At 38.2% G+C, this 18,628-nt stretch overlaps 1 protein-coding gene across 5 annotated transcripts in view; it reads left to right on the top strand.

Annotated features, from left to right (window-relative positions):
• rtkna (rhotekin a) overlaps nucleotides 1–18,628 on the top strand; it is an 81,810-nt gene that overhangs the window by 31,943 nt on the left and 31,239 nt on the right. Inside the window, exon 1 of one of the 5 annotated variants that reach the window (XM_077231507.1) lies at nucleotides 9,104–9,612. The exons of the other annotated variants lie outside the window; for them this stretch is intronic. Within the exon in view, the coding sequence (XP_077087622.1) occupies nucleotides 9,589–9,612 (24 nt within the window). The 5' untranslated portion in view covers nucleotides 9,104–9,588. Of the gene's footprint in view, nucleotides 1–9,103; nucleotides 9,613–18,628 lie in introns of those variants that run through there. 5 annotated transcript variants of the gene reach the window in all.

Here is an 18,628-nt window from a genome sequence, read left to right as displayed (position 1 = left end):
GTCTATAGATCAAGAGCCCGGCCCGAGGATAGTGAAGGGAAATATCGGCCCGGATCGGGCCAAGTTCGGGTTCGGGCATAGAATCTAAGTCAGAGGAATCACAGACTTTCAAAACGTGTGTATTTTTCCCCGCGCCGTGATGGGTCGTTCATGAACGATCCGTTCATTGCCTCTGTCATGCGACAAATGAACAAAATACTCGGAAGGTCAAGTAATTATTAATGTTCCCTGTAAATTATTTTTGACTGCATTATAATGATTTCTTAATTCAGAATATGATCAAGATTGCGTAGGTGGATGTGTTCGGGGAATTTGCCTGTTAAAAGTATAACATTTAAAGCCCCTGAAATGACTAGAAAAAAGATTAGTTAATTATGATGAACGAGACTGAACAATAGAGTCAGTAAAACGATCCGAACTTTCCATCACGGGCGCGACATGGGGGCGTAGCAGCATCGACGATTCCATTTTTTATTTCGATTTTTGAGATTGTGAATAAATTTCGATCGATTTCGATTTAAAATCGAAATCGTGACACCCTTAATATCTATAGTCTTTGTTATGAAATTGCGATAAACATGCTGCATAGTTTGATGTTGCTTGCTCGTACGTGTCAAAATCAGGATATGACCCATTCCGGATTCAAACATCAGTCCTTGTGTCCCAACACCTCTTATATGACCTTCTGTGAATTTTTTAATTCTGTACTTTAAAAAGCAGTATGATTGGGTTAGTTAATTGTTAAATAAGTTCTAAAATTCTAGACTTTATAACTGAAGACTTGTAGTGTGAACTGTAGAATCACATTCATAAACTTTACCCAAAAAAAGCACACAAAACCGTGCTTGACCTTTTCAGCAGGTCATTATGTTCCCTCAGAGTAATACAGAATTGCGTTATATGGTACTGGTGCCCAGGTATGTTCCGACATTTATATTACTCATTAATTTTTATTAAAAGACGATTTGTCACTATTGCAAAACTTTGACCTGTTCTCCAATTTCGCAAACCATTCACTTGAGATCTCTCCTCCTTTAACCTCCCTGCAGTGAAGTGGCACCTCTTCATGATCTAGTGCTCAGGCATCTGTTAGTACCTATGAAATGGATGAGCTACAATTCTTTTCTTACATCACCACCAAACCTCTCCTTTAGATTTATGGCTCCACCGGTGGAAATAGATTTTCCTTGTGTGAACAGTTAAGCAGTGTCAGCCTCCAGCTCTATCGATCCGACTCCTGCTATCCGTGTAGCGGCAGTTGCTGACGTCCTGTTGGGCCGAGGAAAGCGTTGAGAAGAACAGACTGTCTGTTTGTGTCTGTTGATGTCATTGGTACAAACCCCTGATGTCATCCAACTTTATAGTTCATAGTTAAACTGGAGGTCGGGCAAGAGTGCTCACTTTGTAAAATTACTTTTGCTGCGGGACTGAAGCAGATGAAGTATATGGAGCTGCTTTGCTTGGTTCCTTTTGTAAAGCCTTGTTGATGAGGGTGACATAGTTTGGCGTCTGTGCACAATGGAAGGGGTCTTCAATAAAATAACCATTATCTCCATTAGATTTTAATTGAATTTTTATGGGTGCATTTAAAGTAGGATCTTTACAATACGCTCGGAACACAAAACACATTTTAAAGAATGCTGTGAACCAAATAATTTTGTTGCTCATTTACTTTCATTGTATTTTTTGTCCATATCTCCTTTCATGTTTCACAGAAGAAAGTCAGTCTTACAGACGGGTTAAAGACATTAGTGTTAGTAAATGATGACAGATTTTATTTTTTGGGTGGACTATGCCTTTAAGACTCTGCAGAGGTGCCCATATTTACTTATCAGAATGTTCTGAATAGGTTTTTTATTCTTTCTATACTCAACCTTAACCTTTTTTTGGAAACTGATTTCTGTTCAGCTGCACAGTACATAATGTGTCTCTTTCAATAAGCAGATAAAATGGGCCGGCCTTCATGAAGACTAGATGCATGTGTATGTAATCTTGACATGATCAAGAATCCTTTAGATTAATCCATCTGTCTATCTGTCTGTCTGTCAAACTTTTGTATTGACAAGTTTTTACATTTATTTGAAGATCTATATATATATATATATATATATGTATATGTATGTGTATTAGGGGTGTCACGATTCTTCAAATCCTCGATTCGATAAAATTTTCGAATCTAAGGTCACGGTTCGATTCGATTCTCGATTTTTACATTTACTTTTTTTAAAGCTGAAACCGGCCAATCAGGATGCGCTCTGTCTTACATGCGCTTCATGAGGCACACACGCAAGGTCTCTCGCTCTCTCCCTCTCTGCCGTGCGCGCTATACGGTTTGGAGCACAGTTTTTTCTGTCTCGCATGCGCGCTCTTGCTCGCTCACTCTAGATTCCGGGAGATTGTAACTAATTTACGTGCATCAGGGAGCTACTATCAATATGCGAGAGACTCCTGGAACTTCTGCGAGACTTGGGATGTCTGCAAACTGTGGCTTTTTTGAAGCGCGAACGTTGTCAACATAACTCACTGGAAATCCAAAAAACGTACACACCTGCGACTTCAATGAAAGAGGAGGGGGTTCAAGTTCTGTCGATGGGTCTCCTGCATCTGCAGTTGCCATGCTATCTTTTGAGTGGCTGTAGCTAAGTTAGAGGAGGTTGGCCATAGACTCGCAGCACTTCAACACGCGTGTTTTTTTCCGCTTGGCACGCCGACCGGACGTAACATGGGGGCGTGGCAGCATCGACGATTCCATTTTGTAATTCGAAGTTCGAGACTGTGAATTAATTTCGATCGATTTCGATTTAAAATCAAAATCGTGACACCCTTAATGTGTATATATTAGGGCTGGGGATAGGAACAAAATTTTCGATACCGATACATTGACTTCGATACCGGTTCCTGAACGATACTTTTTTCGATACCAATTTTATCAATATAACATTACCTAAAAAAAAACTTTTATTTTTTCAGTTTGTTGACTTTTTTACACTCATATTTTGAGTCTGTAAAAAAGCACCAATGCTAAAGTTTTCTATGTTTCCTAATCACTTAACAACATGTATTCTTTGCTTCAATGAGCTCATTGTTTCTGCCTTAAATTAATGCATTGTTTAACAATGAAACTGAATGAAAATTAATGCATTACACACAGTCACCCCTGATAACAGATCACTCTAAATTGTACTTTAGACACATGCATTTTCTGTAAAGCTCCTTTGAAACGATATGTATTGTGAAAATGCTATACAAATAAATGTGAATTGAATTAAATATAGGCTACTGGGGTGCGGCATATATGCCTCGCGCTCAGCACACATGAAGCTTGCGCAAAGCACTGGCAAAAGTAGCCTAATGATTATGGATGTGTCGGGAAACGATAGCAAGGAGATATTTTAATTGTTTATTAATGAACAAGTGTTTACTAAACGTGTTGGCTGCAAAGATGATTATTGCGAATTTGCGATGCTGACTCGTCATCCCTGCAGTAGTGAACGCGCGCGCGCGCCTATATGGATTAGGTAATCAAACTATTTATTTCTAATTGTTTCGTTTAAAAGTAGACATATTTTGAACATATATAGAACTATTTCTCATGTCTGTGAGGCAAGTATCCTATACGCTGAGTTTTGGTTTATATGTGACGTGCTCCAGTTCTTGTAGTCGAAGGCTGATAAACTTTCTACTCTCGAGTATATTCTGTGCGCTTTTAAGTGCCTTATCAGATTACCGTGTTACCGGTCTTGGCAGCAATTGTCTTGTCGAAAATATTGCATCGTGTGCTTATGGCATCGAGTCGGGTACATAGGTAAACTTTTGATCATTTCCACATATTTTCTATCTATCTGGGTTGGACGCTTACACACACACACACACACACACACACACACACACACTACAGCCTCACGTGCGACGAGGCACGTCTCTGGGCAGCCGCGTAAACTAGTGTTTTTCCGCCACAGCCAATCATGCTGCATGTTTATTGTTTCACTGACGTTGACGAGATTAATCACTTAGGTACGAAACTTGGTACCGAAAAACAAGACATGTTTCGATACTCGGTGGTATCGAGGCAATTCGGTCGGTACCTTAAAAGTACCGAACTCGGTACCCAGCCCTAGTATATATATATATATATATATATATATATATATATATATATATATATATATACAGTGTATATATATGTATATATATATTAGTGGTGGGCAGTTATCGGCGTTAACGTGCTGCGTTAACGTAAAACTCTTATCGGGCGAAAAAAAAAATATGGGATCATAAAATAGCTTTTTCGAATATCGTTATATTTTCGCGCAATTCCAATGTGTAGCCTAGTATATTTGACATAATTGACGCTACTGTCACAGATCGCGCAGCAGGGTATATTCCTGTCAGGGACACAAGGGGTATACTTTTACATGTTAGGTTGGGCGACGTTCCTCTCGTTACTTTATTTTAATGCAATTACATGTTGTTAAATTAGTTTATTCCAAGCGCGCTGTATCTTTTTTATGGGCATCAGCGATGCTCAATTTACAAATGAGTCACTCTTTTGGGTCGATTCTGTTCAAAGACTTCATCAAACAAGTTGGCAGATCTGTCTAAATCGGTTCGCCAATCAGTCTGAATGATCTGTTCAGTTCCTCATGCACTGAATCGTCTGAAGCGCGTTCAGTCACACTCGATACGGAGTCGTAACAGGAAGATTTAAGAACATCAAGAGCTACAGTTTAGTCTAGTGAAAGCAAATCTGCAAATCCATCATACTTTTGCCAGCGATGAAGATCTTTATTAGTTGAACATCTTCGTAACAGTTAAGCTGTCTTTGAATGAATGATTCCACAGGACGATACATTCGATTTCATTTCATTCAGGAAATACATTTTACAACCAAACAGATTATTACGCCACGATAGCACTACTAAAAAGTATGACATTATCCGTTGGACATATACATTAATTTATAGGCTACAAAAAAAAAACGCTTCAGAGCGTCAGCGCACTGGCAGGGTTAACGGGTTAAATAAGCTACCATTGTGTAAAGTTTATGAAATGAACACCCGCCATCCCCCGGTAATGTGTGTGTATTGCGCAGGGGCATAGTCACATGAATGGTTTACATTGATTGAAACTAATTTGTTTAAAAAGAAGGAGGCTATTGCCGGTAAAACAGGTTCACATAAAATCATTATGACATATGACATTATTTTTTGATCTAACGAGCATCTGGTTTGGCGATGCAAAAACGGACTGGAGCTACGTCGTGCTTATTGTTTTTTACTTCTTCCAATTAGCCTAAGTTACTATGTTTAAAAAAAAACGACGAAAACATATTACTTGTTCAATTAATAAACAGTTTGTTTGATGACAAATCGCTAAAGATGAAATTGGCCTCCCTTTCTGTCATTGTAATTGTGCGTTTTTTTTTTTTAACGATATTCGACTTTTGCTCCTCTATTGTCGATTGGCATTTTTGGCAGAAATTCACATCCCTACGCGAGGCGAACTATTCTCAAAGACTTACTTTTAGTCATTATTTGGGTAGCACACATATTCTGAATGCCTTCGGCAGAATTCAAATGAGCCATTTTAATCTATATTAATCTAGATTAATTTCAAGATTCCAGTGAGATTAATCTAGATTAAAAAAAATGAATCTATGCCCACATCTAATATATATATATATATATATATATATATATATATATATATATATATATATATAGCTCTTTTTTCATTTCTTTCCCATTCAGTTTGGAGTATAGGAGATTGTCTTGACCAGGTCCACACCCCTAAATGCATTGAAGCAACTGCCATGTGATTGGTTGATTAGATAATTGCATTAATGAGAAATGAAACAGGTGTTCCTAATAATCCTTTATGTGAGTGCATATATAAATATAAATTTGAGGTTTAATCCTGCATGCGGTTTGCATCCTTCCTCAGTTAAAATTTAGGATTAAATTTAAAAGTCCTTCTTAGTGCACAACACTGCAGGACACAGTAGTGAAAGTTCATGCATGGCATTTTTTTGCTATGAAATTCCTTTTTTGTTGCTGCTTTTTTGGGATGCTGCCAGTAGACTTTATGATTTTAATCAATATTGGGCTTTCAATCATCTATAGTACAGTGATTGTTGTAATAATGCCAAAATCAATACTTCCAAAAGCTTTTTAGTAGATCCACTGATAGAACACCATTATCAGCTTGTGTTTTCCGCTCTAGGTATATTATCTGCTGCTCAAATGTGTATTATCAGAGATCCCAGTGATTCATAACTGCTTATTGTAAAGTGTTTACTGTTGTAAATGAGAAATTTGTGAGTAAGGGTAAAATTTAACAAATGTCAGCAAAGGGACACTAACTGAACTAACATAAATGTACATCAAACACAATAGGTTGTATATATATAAAATAGGGATTTGTATACTTGGCCATTGTTCATGAGAATATATTGCCATTTGGGGTTTGTTTCCTTTCATTCTGTTATGAAATTGTGAAGATTTTAAATATCTCATGTTGTGCTGCTCTTGTTGTGGTATGTGGTCAACTTCCAAACCACATTGCTCATTTCCTGCCTCAATGCACAGCCCCGCCCGAGGGCGAAAAAGCTGCCAATATATTTCTATGAGAATGTATCGGTATTACAACATTACAATGCAGTACAATGCATCTGTGACATCAGGACCAGTAAGAACTTAACAAGATGGTAGAGGAGACACTGTTTTCGATGCTGTATATGGTGAGGAAGGAAACAAACTTTAGAGACAAGGTCAACACGCCTCAGATAGGAAACAAGATTTTGTTTGCTTGTGAAAAAAAACATTTCTTCCAGTGAGAAAGTAAAGACGGAATCGGAAATCACAAGCCAATAAGGGAGAGTTTGGGGAGGTTATAAAGGCTAAACACCCAACTTAATGCACTCACTCAGACTTAATTCAAAGTGAGATCATTTCAAATCTGTTTATTGTGTACAGCTTTAAGTGACTTGAACCATCAGATTGAATAATTTAATCAGATTTTAAATGTGTTGCACTAAATCTCATCACTGTTGCCTTTAAAATCTGTTATTGTTTTCTATATTCCAGCGGGCCACTCACTGACCTGACCCTCTGCCCTTTTGCAGTGACGTCTGAATGTTTACTTTATGCTCACAAATACATAATGCACTCACATTCCTCTCACAACACTTGGCTTCCTGTCTTAGTTTGTCTGCCTCTTTCCCACCCCCTCTCCTTCTCTTTTTGTCTTTCTTGTATTAGCACAAGGCTAATTTTACTCCATGATGGGTAATCTGTGGCCCTGACACATTCTCTTGCTACTTGTGACCAATAATACTGTCCGTCGCAGTTAGTGCAGCTGTTGTTGAACGTATCTTATTACTGCCCCGATGATTCTTATGAAACCATTCCTCAACTGCTGAATTTGTGTTTCCACATGGGTGTTGATGTATATGTTACAGCCTGTGGGCACATACAATACAGAACATCCTGAGGATGTGTGTGAAATGGTGTCAGGGCAAAAATCCTTTTCCCTCTTTAAAGCTTTCTTTTATCTCTGCATGTTTCTCACCATGTTCATCGATTTTTGGAGGACAATTCCCTACTGTCCCTCACTTCCTTTGCTTTCTCTGTTTCCCTCTCTCACTTCTACTTGCTCTTCCGCTAACTCAATCCATTCAGCCTATCGCCTCATATCTATTACGTTTATTCAGAATGGTATTTTTTTCTCTCTTTTTGCATTATATAACAATAACAATGTATTTTTTATATAATGCAATATCACTCCACTCTTACTGTGTGCTTTTGATTGTGTTATTCAATTACACATACAGTGTAACCTACAAAGAGACCCACCAGCAGCTCACAGGGCCTCTTGGCATTCATCTTCATTTGGCTGGCTCACTCCTCACCTATTTTCCACCTGGTTGAATATCACCTGCTGTGCCCCCTAGAACTGCCATCTGAAGTGGCTTAATGAATCTAAGCGCCTGTCTGTCATAGGCCTGGCTTCAGTCTAACTCGAGCAGGCACTAGGACTGCACGTGGTTCAACTAAATCAGACTGTGTGCAACAAAACAAGATTGATGAAAATGCCATTGACTTGGTTACCATGTTACACAAGCATTGGGCAGTGATCATTATTATTATTATCATTCTTAAAGGGTTGTTTGCTTTTGAGAAAGCCACCAGATAATGAAGGCTTTCAGCATCTAATGAGCAATAAATGGCATTATAGACAGACATTTTTTTTGTCTCCGTCATTCAAATTCATCCCCTTGTTTTTGTAGTAATTTGTAGAACTATTAAATTAAAATAACTAATCAAAAATAATAATAATTAATAATGTGCATGGATAAATCATTAATTAAAAAAAATTAAGGAAGTGCATGGATAAATCATCATCATAATAAATAGTGCAATATTCCATAAAATTGTCCATTTTGAATGCATGGTGACTTTAATGCATTTTCCCATGAAGTCCTGCATATAAATAATTAGCCTGGTCAATGTACATATAAATGTATGAATGTAGGCCTATATATATATATATATATATATATATATATATATATATATATATATATGGAGGGGTGCATTCCAGAGAATACAAAGTACTGGATTCAGCTTTTTGGAATCAGAAATCATAAGATTAGTTGATTTCTGAATCCACTAACAGCTAATACATTTTATTTGTATAATTCACTGTAACAAATAATTGTCACTTAGCTTGCTCTCTTTGGAGTGTTTTGTCTTTCCAGGTAAATAGCCTACATTTTAATAATAATTCAATAGGAAGGTTATAATTAGGTTGCATCAAAAAGTTTGAAAACCCCTGAGTAAATGTGTAATGTGTCGTCTAATCAAAGTATGAGTCTGCACATGTATCTTTAATCATGAAGCTCTTTGGCAACTTTGTCTCTTTGGACTTTCGCTGCTTTATAAAGATTTAATTGCTTTAACCCACGTGCTGATCTGAACCATATTCCGCACCTGCTCCACTGAGGAGCGTTATTCCGAGCACTCGCTGCTATTGTTAGAGGGGTGATGTAATTCAACGTGGATTTAAAGCGGACAGGAGAGAGATGACTGTGGTCATCAAGACAGAGATGACTGTGGTCCTGCAGCGCCTGTACTGACAGCTTTTGTTTTGATGTACGAGGGCACGCGTGATGTATTTGTATCATTGTTTGCATGCTTTCTTGGAAAACCTGATATTTTTTCGATAAACCTACACCGGACCGCGACTGTAAACCTACAGAAGTCAGCAGCACCACCGACGCCCCCTCTCCAGCCTCACTGGTTGGCTCTCACTGCTCACCGCAGCTCGTGTTGTTGACCCCCTCTGGACTAGAGAGAGAGAGAGCGCGGCTTGTGATGACAGCTGAGAGATGAGCTCGGTCAGATGACCGTGTCAAGCACCGACGGTCCCTTGCAAGCATTCTCTCCATCGTTGTGACAGAGCCACGTTTATTGCGGAGACATGGACATTTGATCACTTGATCACTTCAGAGTTGCAGCGAATGAGCTGGATTGCGTAAGACCGCGCGGTGATTTCGGAGTTCGAGCTTCTACGAGCGAGTCTTCAAACATGAATAACACGAAGAATCCGCGAGTAAGTGATGACGTTACCCGCTATGCACTTACAGATTTGATTTCTCGTTCTGATCACGATGGAATATTTTGCTTGTACTGTCAGGGTTTGTTTTATCATTCGTCTTATGTCGAAAATATACCCCTAGTTTGATTATGAATCTGTGGGTGTTATCATAATAATGCCCAGGTAGCGCTGCGCTATTGCGTGCAGGTGCGCGTGCATCAGCAAGGTCAAATTCCCGCGCGCACTCAATACCTGCTGCTACATGAGATGATGTGCGGAGGAGGCCTGCTCTTTTCAGCCTGTATTAGACTATATTTAATTTCGGTATGATAATAATTTTTTTTGAGAAATTTGCCCTATTCTTGTTTTTAAAAAGTTGATAAACTTTTAATCCAATTATTTTTTTAATTAAGATATTTATATCGGCCATAAAGAAGGGATGTAAGTTTGTTAAAATGACAAGATGCGGCAACACGCATTGCCAAAACCGAATAATGTCAATAAAAAAATTGGAATAACATTCTTAGTAAATTTTGTTAATGATTGCACAGCATGGATAGTGTAAACAATGCTTCTACTGTACTGCAGTAACAGACCTCTATGGGAGGGGATTATTTTCAGGAAAAAAATCTAAACCAGGATGGGTCTTTGTGGGCCCATTGCTAAATTTTCTCTTGCTTTCTCTTCTTAGAGGGTTTGAATAGAAACAGAGAGCTAGTGTTGTAATCTACCATGCTAGGATATACTGGTTCTGGTTGAGACACTTTAAGTCTTCTTACACAGCTCATGGCTGAGAGAGCATTAGTTGTTAAACCTCTAACCTTGAGTCTAGTTGACGTGCAGGCATTTATAAGGTCTGTTTACGTAAACAGGACTGCTGAATATTGATGTCTGTGTAAACAAATCGCTCTTTTAGACCTATTTTCATTGAGTTAGTTGAACTGATTCAGAAGATCGATCTGACAATCCTTTCACAAATCAAGATTTCTTTCTGGAACTGGTCTGAGCTGTTCTCAAGTCACCAAGACAAGTCTCTTTCAGACGTGTTTGATGTGTGATTTTTTTTATTTGGAATTTAATAAGGATTTGACTGAAACATTTATGTTACGCTGAATGTCAGGGAGCATATGTGATGATGTAAAAGAACCACTGAATTTCTTTTTGAAACCGGTTCTTTGAAACGCACTGATCCAATTCCCGGAAATGAGTCAGACTTCCAGCACTCACTTCAGTTGTGGTGGGATTGCTTATTGTCTTACATCTACGGTCCTGTTAAATAGTTCCACTTTTATCTCGCATATGTCTCAAAATGAACCATGATCTCTACCACATATAACTTAAATTCTTAATTAGCACTCCCTTATCAAAACATTCAGAATCTTCTTTCTGTTTTGTGTCCACTTTTTTTCTCAGTGAGTCAATGTGTTGTGAGGGTTCAGTGTTAGGACCATGTTAAACCACTGGCGGTCTGATGCAGAAAGGTCAGGTTTGAAGAGACGATTAGATGCAGAGACTGTTTGCTCTTTTCACTTTGAAGATTTCTTGGATAATTTTGAATCCTTTTGGTCGTGACTCTCAGCGTCGTGTTTTCTCTCAGGAATTTAATCAATAAAGATCAATGTGGGAATGTTTGGCAGCCTGTCATGATGTACATGATTCAGTTTAGGCCCGCTAGATGCTGCTGCTGCAGTTGAATCATTACCGTCTAGTCTGACTGCATTTAGAGAATCAATATTTGCTGGAGAGATGCTGTTCCTTCTTCCCGATTGTCTACAGAGATGCAGCTACAACATATGAGAATTGCAGCTTGAGAAATCTCAACTTCAGACTGTAGATTGCAGGTTAGTTTCCCTTTGATTTTGAGATAATATATATCTTCACATATTAAATTATTAAAATGAAGATGGCTGGGTATGTAACAGCCATAATTCTAATCGATTAAGCATTTATTTCAAATAAGTGCCTCTTAGACCATCAGTATGTTCAGATTTTTCTGTGTTTTGGGAGAGTTGCTCAGCACAACTTGAGCCATTTACTGTTAAGCAGAACTGTATGGTTTAGACAGTGCCGTTTATCTGTACGGACCAGAGAATGACAAGAGATGGACAGGAACAGAGATGAAGAGATGGACAAGAGGATTTTTTTCATCGTTAGAAGCTTGGCTTGTATGGCTGAGTGAAGCAGTAAGAGTACTGTGTTTTATGTGGCTGCCAGTCTGAGAGGTTGAAATTCTGGCCTGTTTATCACACTGGAGCACTGCTGAATTCTCAGCTTCGCTCAGACTCACATTGCCCATATGGAAGCGTGCAGTGGCAAGCAAGTCAGTCCCGGGCCCATATGCAAAAAAAATTTGTACGGGCCCCCCTAATCCTGCCCCCGAAGTACATCCAGATTCATTTATAGACGTTCACTGTAGTGTATCAAGAAAATACCATACCAAACAATACCATAAAAAACACTCTACCCAACAACTTTTCACAACCAGAACGGAACAAAAACAAGTCTAAAACCAACCAAGGCTCAGCCAATGTCAATAATAAACTACTGATCTTGGCACCGCGGCCCAAAATGTAAAAAACATAAAACTACTTACTCATTTAGTTGCATTCTCCGGGCCTTTCTTTCGGCAAATTCATCCACGAGCACGATGTCATTGGTGTTTAATTCATGGCTTTGTGCATTCTCGATTGAAATAATTGCCAGTCCCGATAGTCTGTTTATTAGCTTCAGTTTTGAAAATGATGGCTCCGCTGAAGCAACAGTAGGGATGGTAAGAAAGAGAACTAAACCGGTCTATTTTAGGTAGTTTTTGTGTCGCAACTAACTTCTCCACCTTCTTTTTTCTCTTTAAGGCCCCACTTTTATGTTTGTATTTTTCCATCCTTTAATGTTCAATTAGCTAGCGTCTAGTAACCTCTCTCACACTGTGTTTTCTTTTTTTAATTTGACGCGGCGATGCCGTAAATAAAATGACGGTACGGTTCTACGGCAGCCGCGGGGTGCAAAAAAATAATAAACGCATAATAAATGCACAGAAGAAATGACGGAGAAATTATACATTATGGAGAAACAAGAAATTATTACACATGACATGCATACAAAAAATATATTTATTTTGGCTACACTTCAAAAATGAATTAACTCGTTTTAATTAAAAGTTCCCCATGGGCGGACCCCCTATCGGCCTGGGCCCATTTGCACGTGCATACCCTGCATGCCCAGACGCTACGCCACTGGAAGTGTGTGTTCACGAGAGCTTGCTCATGTGTTTGCGTGTGCACAGTGGAATCAGTTTGTTGCTGTTACAGTTTTAAGGTCTATATACACCAAAAGCTTAACAAAAAGAGTGAATCATCAAGCCATAGAAAAAAGCAAAGTGATCTGCTATTGGTGATTTTTGCGTATCACCCTAGGGTTTTACTTTATTTGATTTTGTATTTTGTTTATTTTTAAACAAACAGGATCCTTTCTACCATTGTAGCTGGTTTCATTCAAAATGTTTAATATATGATGAGTAAAAATGTTGACAAAAATAAACAAGGCATGGTTTTATTTTAATTTACAAGCAGCATATAACAATTTACTAAAACTTTTTATTTTATGAAAATATCTGTGAACATTTTTGAATCTAATAATTACGGTGTCCCAGTAGTGCACAACACAATGAAATTGAAAAAGCAAACATGGGTTCATAACACAATGAAATTAAGTCATAACACAATGAAATGAATCCACAACACAACAGAAATGAGCCACAACACAACGCAAATAAGCCACAACACAACGGAAATTCTCCGACCACTAGAGCGCGATACAGTGTGAAAGCCCCTTTCACACAGCGCGTTGATCCCGGGAAATTGCCGGGAACACCTTCTGTGTGAACGCAAACACGACCCGGGATTGATCCTGGGATCGATGCCGTGTTGGGGACCTAGTAACATTGCCGGGATCAGTCCTCAGAACAAAAGCCGTAACCAATGCCATGTCGTAATGATGACGCATGCTGAAGTGAAGTGAAAGCAGGCTAGTGAAACGGTACGTATGCACTAGTTTATGATCGAATCAGAGAAAAAAATGCACAAGCGTGGTTTCTCCAGAGAGAAATCGCAACTCATAAGCAAACTATAGACGCTGCTGAGACATTACATGTCACATCTATGTCACGTGTCTTTACAGGATTTTTACGGGTTGTGTGTGAATGCACTCTCTGATTCCGGAAAATCAATAGCAGTGTGAATGAACCAAAATCAAACTAACCCAGGTCAAATCCCGGGTCACTTTATCCCTGTATTTTCCGGAATCTCTGTGTGAAAGGGGCTTTAGTTTTCCTTGCCATTGTTCTATATGGTCGGCAGTCTTAAGATATCAATACCACGATTGGTTTTAACAGTACGTAACCATTGTATATCGACACAAAATGTTACTTCAAAATCACCTATTACAGCTGTGTATTTATATTTGAGAATGCTTTGACCCGCTTCCATGGCGCATGATCCCTAAGGGAACGTCTGTGGCATTTCCACCAAGTGGTTAAAACGTATAAATCATTATATATTTTATTGATAAAAAATAAAAACCATTTGGTGAATTGCAGAATTACAGGAAGGTATTGGAACTATTTCACCTGTAATAAGTCAGTCTGGTCACTAGGAACCTACCACAAGCTTTGAAACATGAAAAAAAAAAAAGGTTTAGTTGCATTACAGTAATGTTTTTATAAAAAAACGAATTGTGTACTGTGCATACAGGGAGCTATTGGCACAATTTCACCCCTAGTAAGTCAGGTTATTAGGAACTACAACCTTTGAAACATGATAAAAGAAAAAAACTTTTTTATATTACAGAAATGTTGTTTCCTAAAAATAATTGTTTACTGTAAATACATGAAGGGAGGTATCGAAAAACCTGTAGTAAGTCAATCTTACCAATACAATCAAGCTTTGGATTTTGAACATGTCTGTTTTTTAATGTTAAGTCATTTTAATTAATACAAATTATACGTTTTAACCACTTGGTGGAATTAGCAGTCGTTCCCTTAGGGATTCCACATTGGGAATGCGCTGTGGTAGCGCGTCAAAGCATACTAGAGTATAACTATGCAGCTATAATGCACGTAGGTTATTTTGAATTAATTATGACATTTCAAAGGTTAGTTAGATACTGGTAAAACTAATTGTGGTGTTGATATATTTTTTAGACTGCTGACTGTATAGAACAGACATGGAAAACTAACTTTACCGAGAGCCCTCTAGTGGTCGGGAGCATCTCCGTTGTGTTGCGGCTTTATTTTGTTGTGTTACGGGCGGCTTTATTTCTTTGTGTTCAATGTGTTGTGGATTTATTTCGTTGTGTTGTGGCTTAGGCTATTTCCATTGTGTTGTGAACTTATTTCCGTTGTGTTGTGGCTTAATTTTGTTGTGTTGTGACTGTGAACTTATGTTCGCTTTTTAAATTTCGTTGTGTTGTGCACTACTGGGCCACCGTAAATAATAGACAAAGGCTGTTTCAACTGATTCACAGAAATGATCAGACTAGCTTATCTTACTTGCAGGCTTAACCCTAACACTAGGTATGTAATAAATGCTCTTTATGTATGTGTATATGTCAGGGTGGCACATTCTCAGAAAAGGCAGAGATTTATTGTGCTGGAGAGAGTGTTTGTGAAGTATAATTATATATGAGTTATTAAATATGCATGTGTCAAAGCTGTGTTTTCATACTTGAGTATAAAAGCAGCATTAGTGGGAGAGAGGGCAGCGTGTGGGCTTCGTGTGTGTTTGTGTGCGTAGGTTATTAATGTGCACTGCTGTTTGTGTGTGTCAGTGGCTCTGCTTTATCTGGAGGTGGTTGCTTAGTGCATATGGGGGTCCACACTCAAAACACCAAAATCCCACACAAGCAGCCCATTTTATGTGTTTATATAAAGCATGTTCCTCAGGGGTCTTTTGCTTTATAGCTCAACGACCCGTTTTTGCAAAGAGAAAATCCAGGTAAACTTAGTTCGCCACGAAAACGCTGAGCTGGTATTTCAGGTTACATGCTTGACTGTAAGTGACCACTAGAGCACAGACACACTTATTAAAAAAAAAAAAAAACCATGATCGCCTTCAAGCCATGCTAGGTGTACATGGGATTCTTCTTTCATACGAATACAATTGGAGTTATATAAAAAAATGTCCTGGCTAATCCAAGCTTTATAATGGCAGTAAATGGGAGTCCAAAATTTGAAGCCCAAAAAAGTGCATTCATCCATTATAAAAGTAATCCACACGGCTCCGGGGGGTTAATAAAGACCTTCTGAAGTGAAGTGATGCGTTTGTGTATATGAAAATATCCATATTTATAACTTTATCGACTAAAATATCTAGCTTCCGGCAAGATGGCCTACGCAAGTCGATTTATGCCAAAAGAGTAACACTTGACTATGCAGGAGTAGCATAAGCTTTGATGCCTCTCGTGGTTTAAACAAATAGGGCAGGGCAACAAACTCAAGCTCCTCCGACATTTTTCTTTAAAAAATCTCGTCCGACATTTTTCTTTAAAAATTCTCGGTTTCGTTTTTTTGTGCTTTTTGCACTTTTTGCACTATCCTCTGCGCCACCGCATTCATCAATGCGTCAGGTCAAGGGTTACTCTTTCGTCGTAAAACAATGCGTACGGCTGTCTGTCGTAAGCTAGTTATTTTAGTTGATAAAGTTATAAATATGGATATTTTTATTACACAAACGCATCGCTACACTTCAGAAGGCCTTTATTAACCCCCCCGAGCCGTGTGGATTACTCTTATAATGGATGGATGCACCTTTTTGGGCTCCCATTCACTGCCATTATAAAGCTTGGATTAACATTGTTTTATATAACTCCAATTGTATTTGTCTGAAAGAAGAATGTCATATACACCTAGCTTGAGGGTGAGTAAATCATGGGATAATTTTCATTTTTGGGTGAACTATCCCTTTAAGCTTACTTATTAGAGATTTACAACAATTGTGTGAATAAGTGTTCATTTCTAAAGAACATTGTTGAATCTGACCAGTGCTAAAATTTGCATTATCTTGGGTTTATTAGTGCCGTTTGCTATATTAGCAACGACACTAATAAACCCAAGATTATGCACATGAAGTATGAACACGCATAGATAATTTGTACACTGAGGAAACAAAACGCTTAAGCCAGTGGTTCTTAACCTTTTTGACTCCTAAGGCTCCCCACTGTCCAAGGTAGTTTTCAACAATATATACGCTAAGATATTTCCTCTGGCACTTCTGTTGTAATGATGACAATGCTGCTTGTTTTAATTTTTTTAACAGAAAAATTAAGTTTCAGTAGATGAAATTGATTTACTGCTGCTATATGTACGCTCCTCTATACTAACAGCAGTTGTTTTTTGGATAAATTACAGCTTGTGCTTCGTTTGCACTGCCTTTTTTAATTGTTTATTAGAAGTGTGCTGTTATTTTCTAAGTAATTGAACTATTTTCATTTTCCAGCCAGTAAAACTGGTGGCCTAAACTCACCTCATAAATGTTCCTTGCAAGAAAATCTGAGCTATATCTATAGACCAGAATATCAAAGATATTTGGGGTTAGCCTGTTTTGATCTGGGACAATGAGCAACCACTTAGCAATACTTTAAGAACTAAGAATTTTTGCAACTGCCTTATTCACAATAAATAATGTTATTTGTTAATGCTCTGCTAATTTTATTTAAAAGATGGTTTTGGGTACATTTTCTATTCACATGATAATGGCAGAAGTCAATGATCAGATGATAATCAGAAGATAATTGACCAGCACTTGACCAACACATAAAAACATTAATCTGATAAGATGCAGTCCCAGCAATATATGCAAGATCACGATTGCCCACAATCTAGCAATGAGAGGGCGATTTTGTGCCTCTGTCTGATTTGCATAACTCCGTTTGTGAATCGGGTGTTAAAACAATGCAGACAGGGCAAGCAAATAAGCATTATCGGCAGGTGCACTTCATTGTTAGTCAGTGTTTCTCAAACTTTTATTTGGAGAAGGAGAACACACAGACCACACATTTTTTCATGCTGCTTTCTGTGTATGCCTGGAGGTGTTTGACCTACCAAAACTATATGTGTGTTACTAGAGCACATCTTAACAGACAAACCTGGTGCAGATGCCCTATATGTCTTAAAATATCTCTTCTTCTACTTCCCTCATTTCCCCTGTCAAGTTACACTTTCCCTGTTTTTTTTCCAACTTGATACATTTACACAAATTTTACAAAATATTTTACAAATTTTGTTTTGCTTCTATCTTTCTTTGTTTTGTCCCAGTTTTATTATTTCCTCTTTTGTCCTGTGTTTTCACATAACTGGAAAGTGTTATTGTACATTTTCGATCACTGAATAATGTAATCCGGGCTGAGAGTGTCATTGATAAGAAAAAGTTTGTTTTGCATGATTCTGCAGCCGCACCATTAGGTGTCTGAGACGGATGCCATATTGGCTTGCGTAATAAAGTGCACCCTCAAAGGTATCTGGATTGTACATTGAATGTCTTATTTCTTCATGCAAGGAGTATTAGAAATGCACTAGAACAACATTCCTGCAAACAGCACACATGCTGCACACAGACTCTTTATTGATTACTTGTATTAGTGTAGTTTACAGTGACTGCTCGTCCATACTTCTAGAACATAAACAGACGGAGAAGACAAGGGAAAGGCAACAGATGGGAGGGAGGGATCAAGCGAGTAATACTGAAACAGGTTTTTAATTTTTTTCCTGCACACTAGCCCTCAGAATGATAAAATGATGCTTTGCTTGAATTTTCATTCAGCTCTGAGCTGGTTGACTAATGGCCTCTCTCGTTCGCTCACTCCCTGAGTATTGCTTATGCATACGCTCCTCTTTGCAATCATGTTCCAAGTAAAACTAAAGATTAGAGGAGGAAACAACAAATCATGGTCCACCTTTCCTGCCCAGGTCAGTTTGAGCTGGGCCTCCCATAATCATGCAGTATGTGAATGACAGGACAATGCTTTATGTAGAGGATTT

Source organism: Siphateles boraxobius, unplaced genomic scaffold, assembly GCF_051911475.1.
Source record: "Siphateles boraxobius isolate OS27281-9 unplaced genomic scaffold, OSU_SipBor_1 16, whole genome shotgun sequence".
Lineage (NCBI taxonomy): Eukaryota > Metazoa > Chordata > Actinopteri > Cypriniformes > Leuciscidae > Siphateles > Siphateles boraxobius.
Note: the sequence above shows the minus strand (reverse complement) of the source record. Positions and strands in the feature narration are given on the sequence as shown.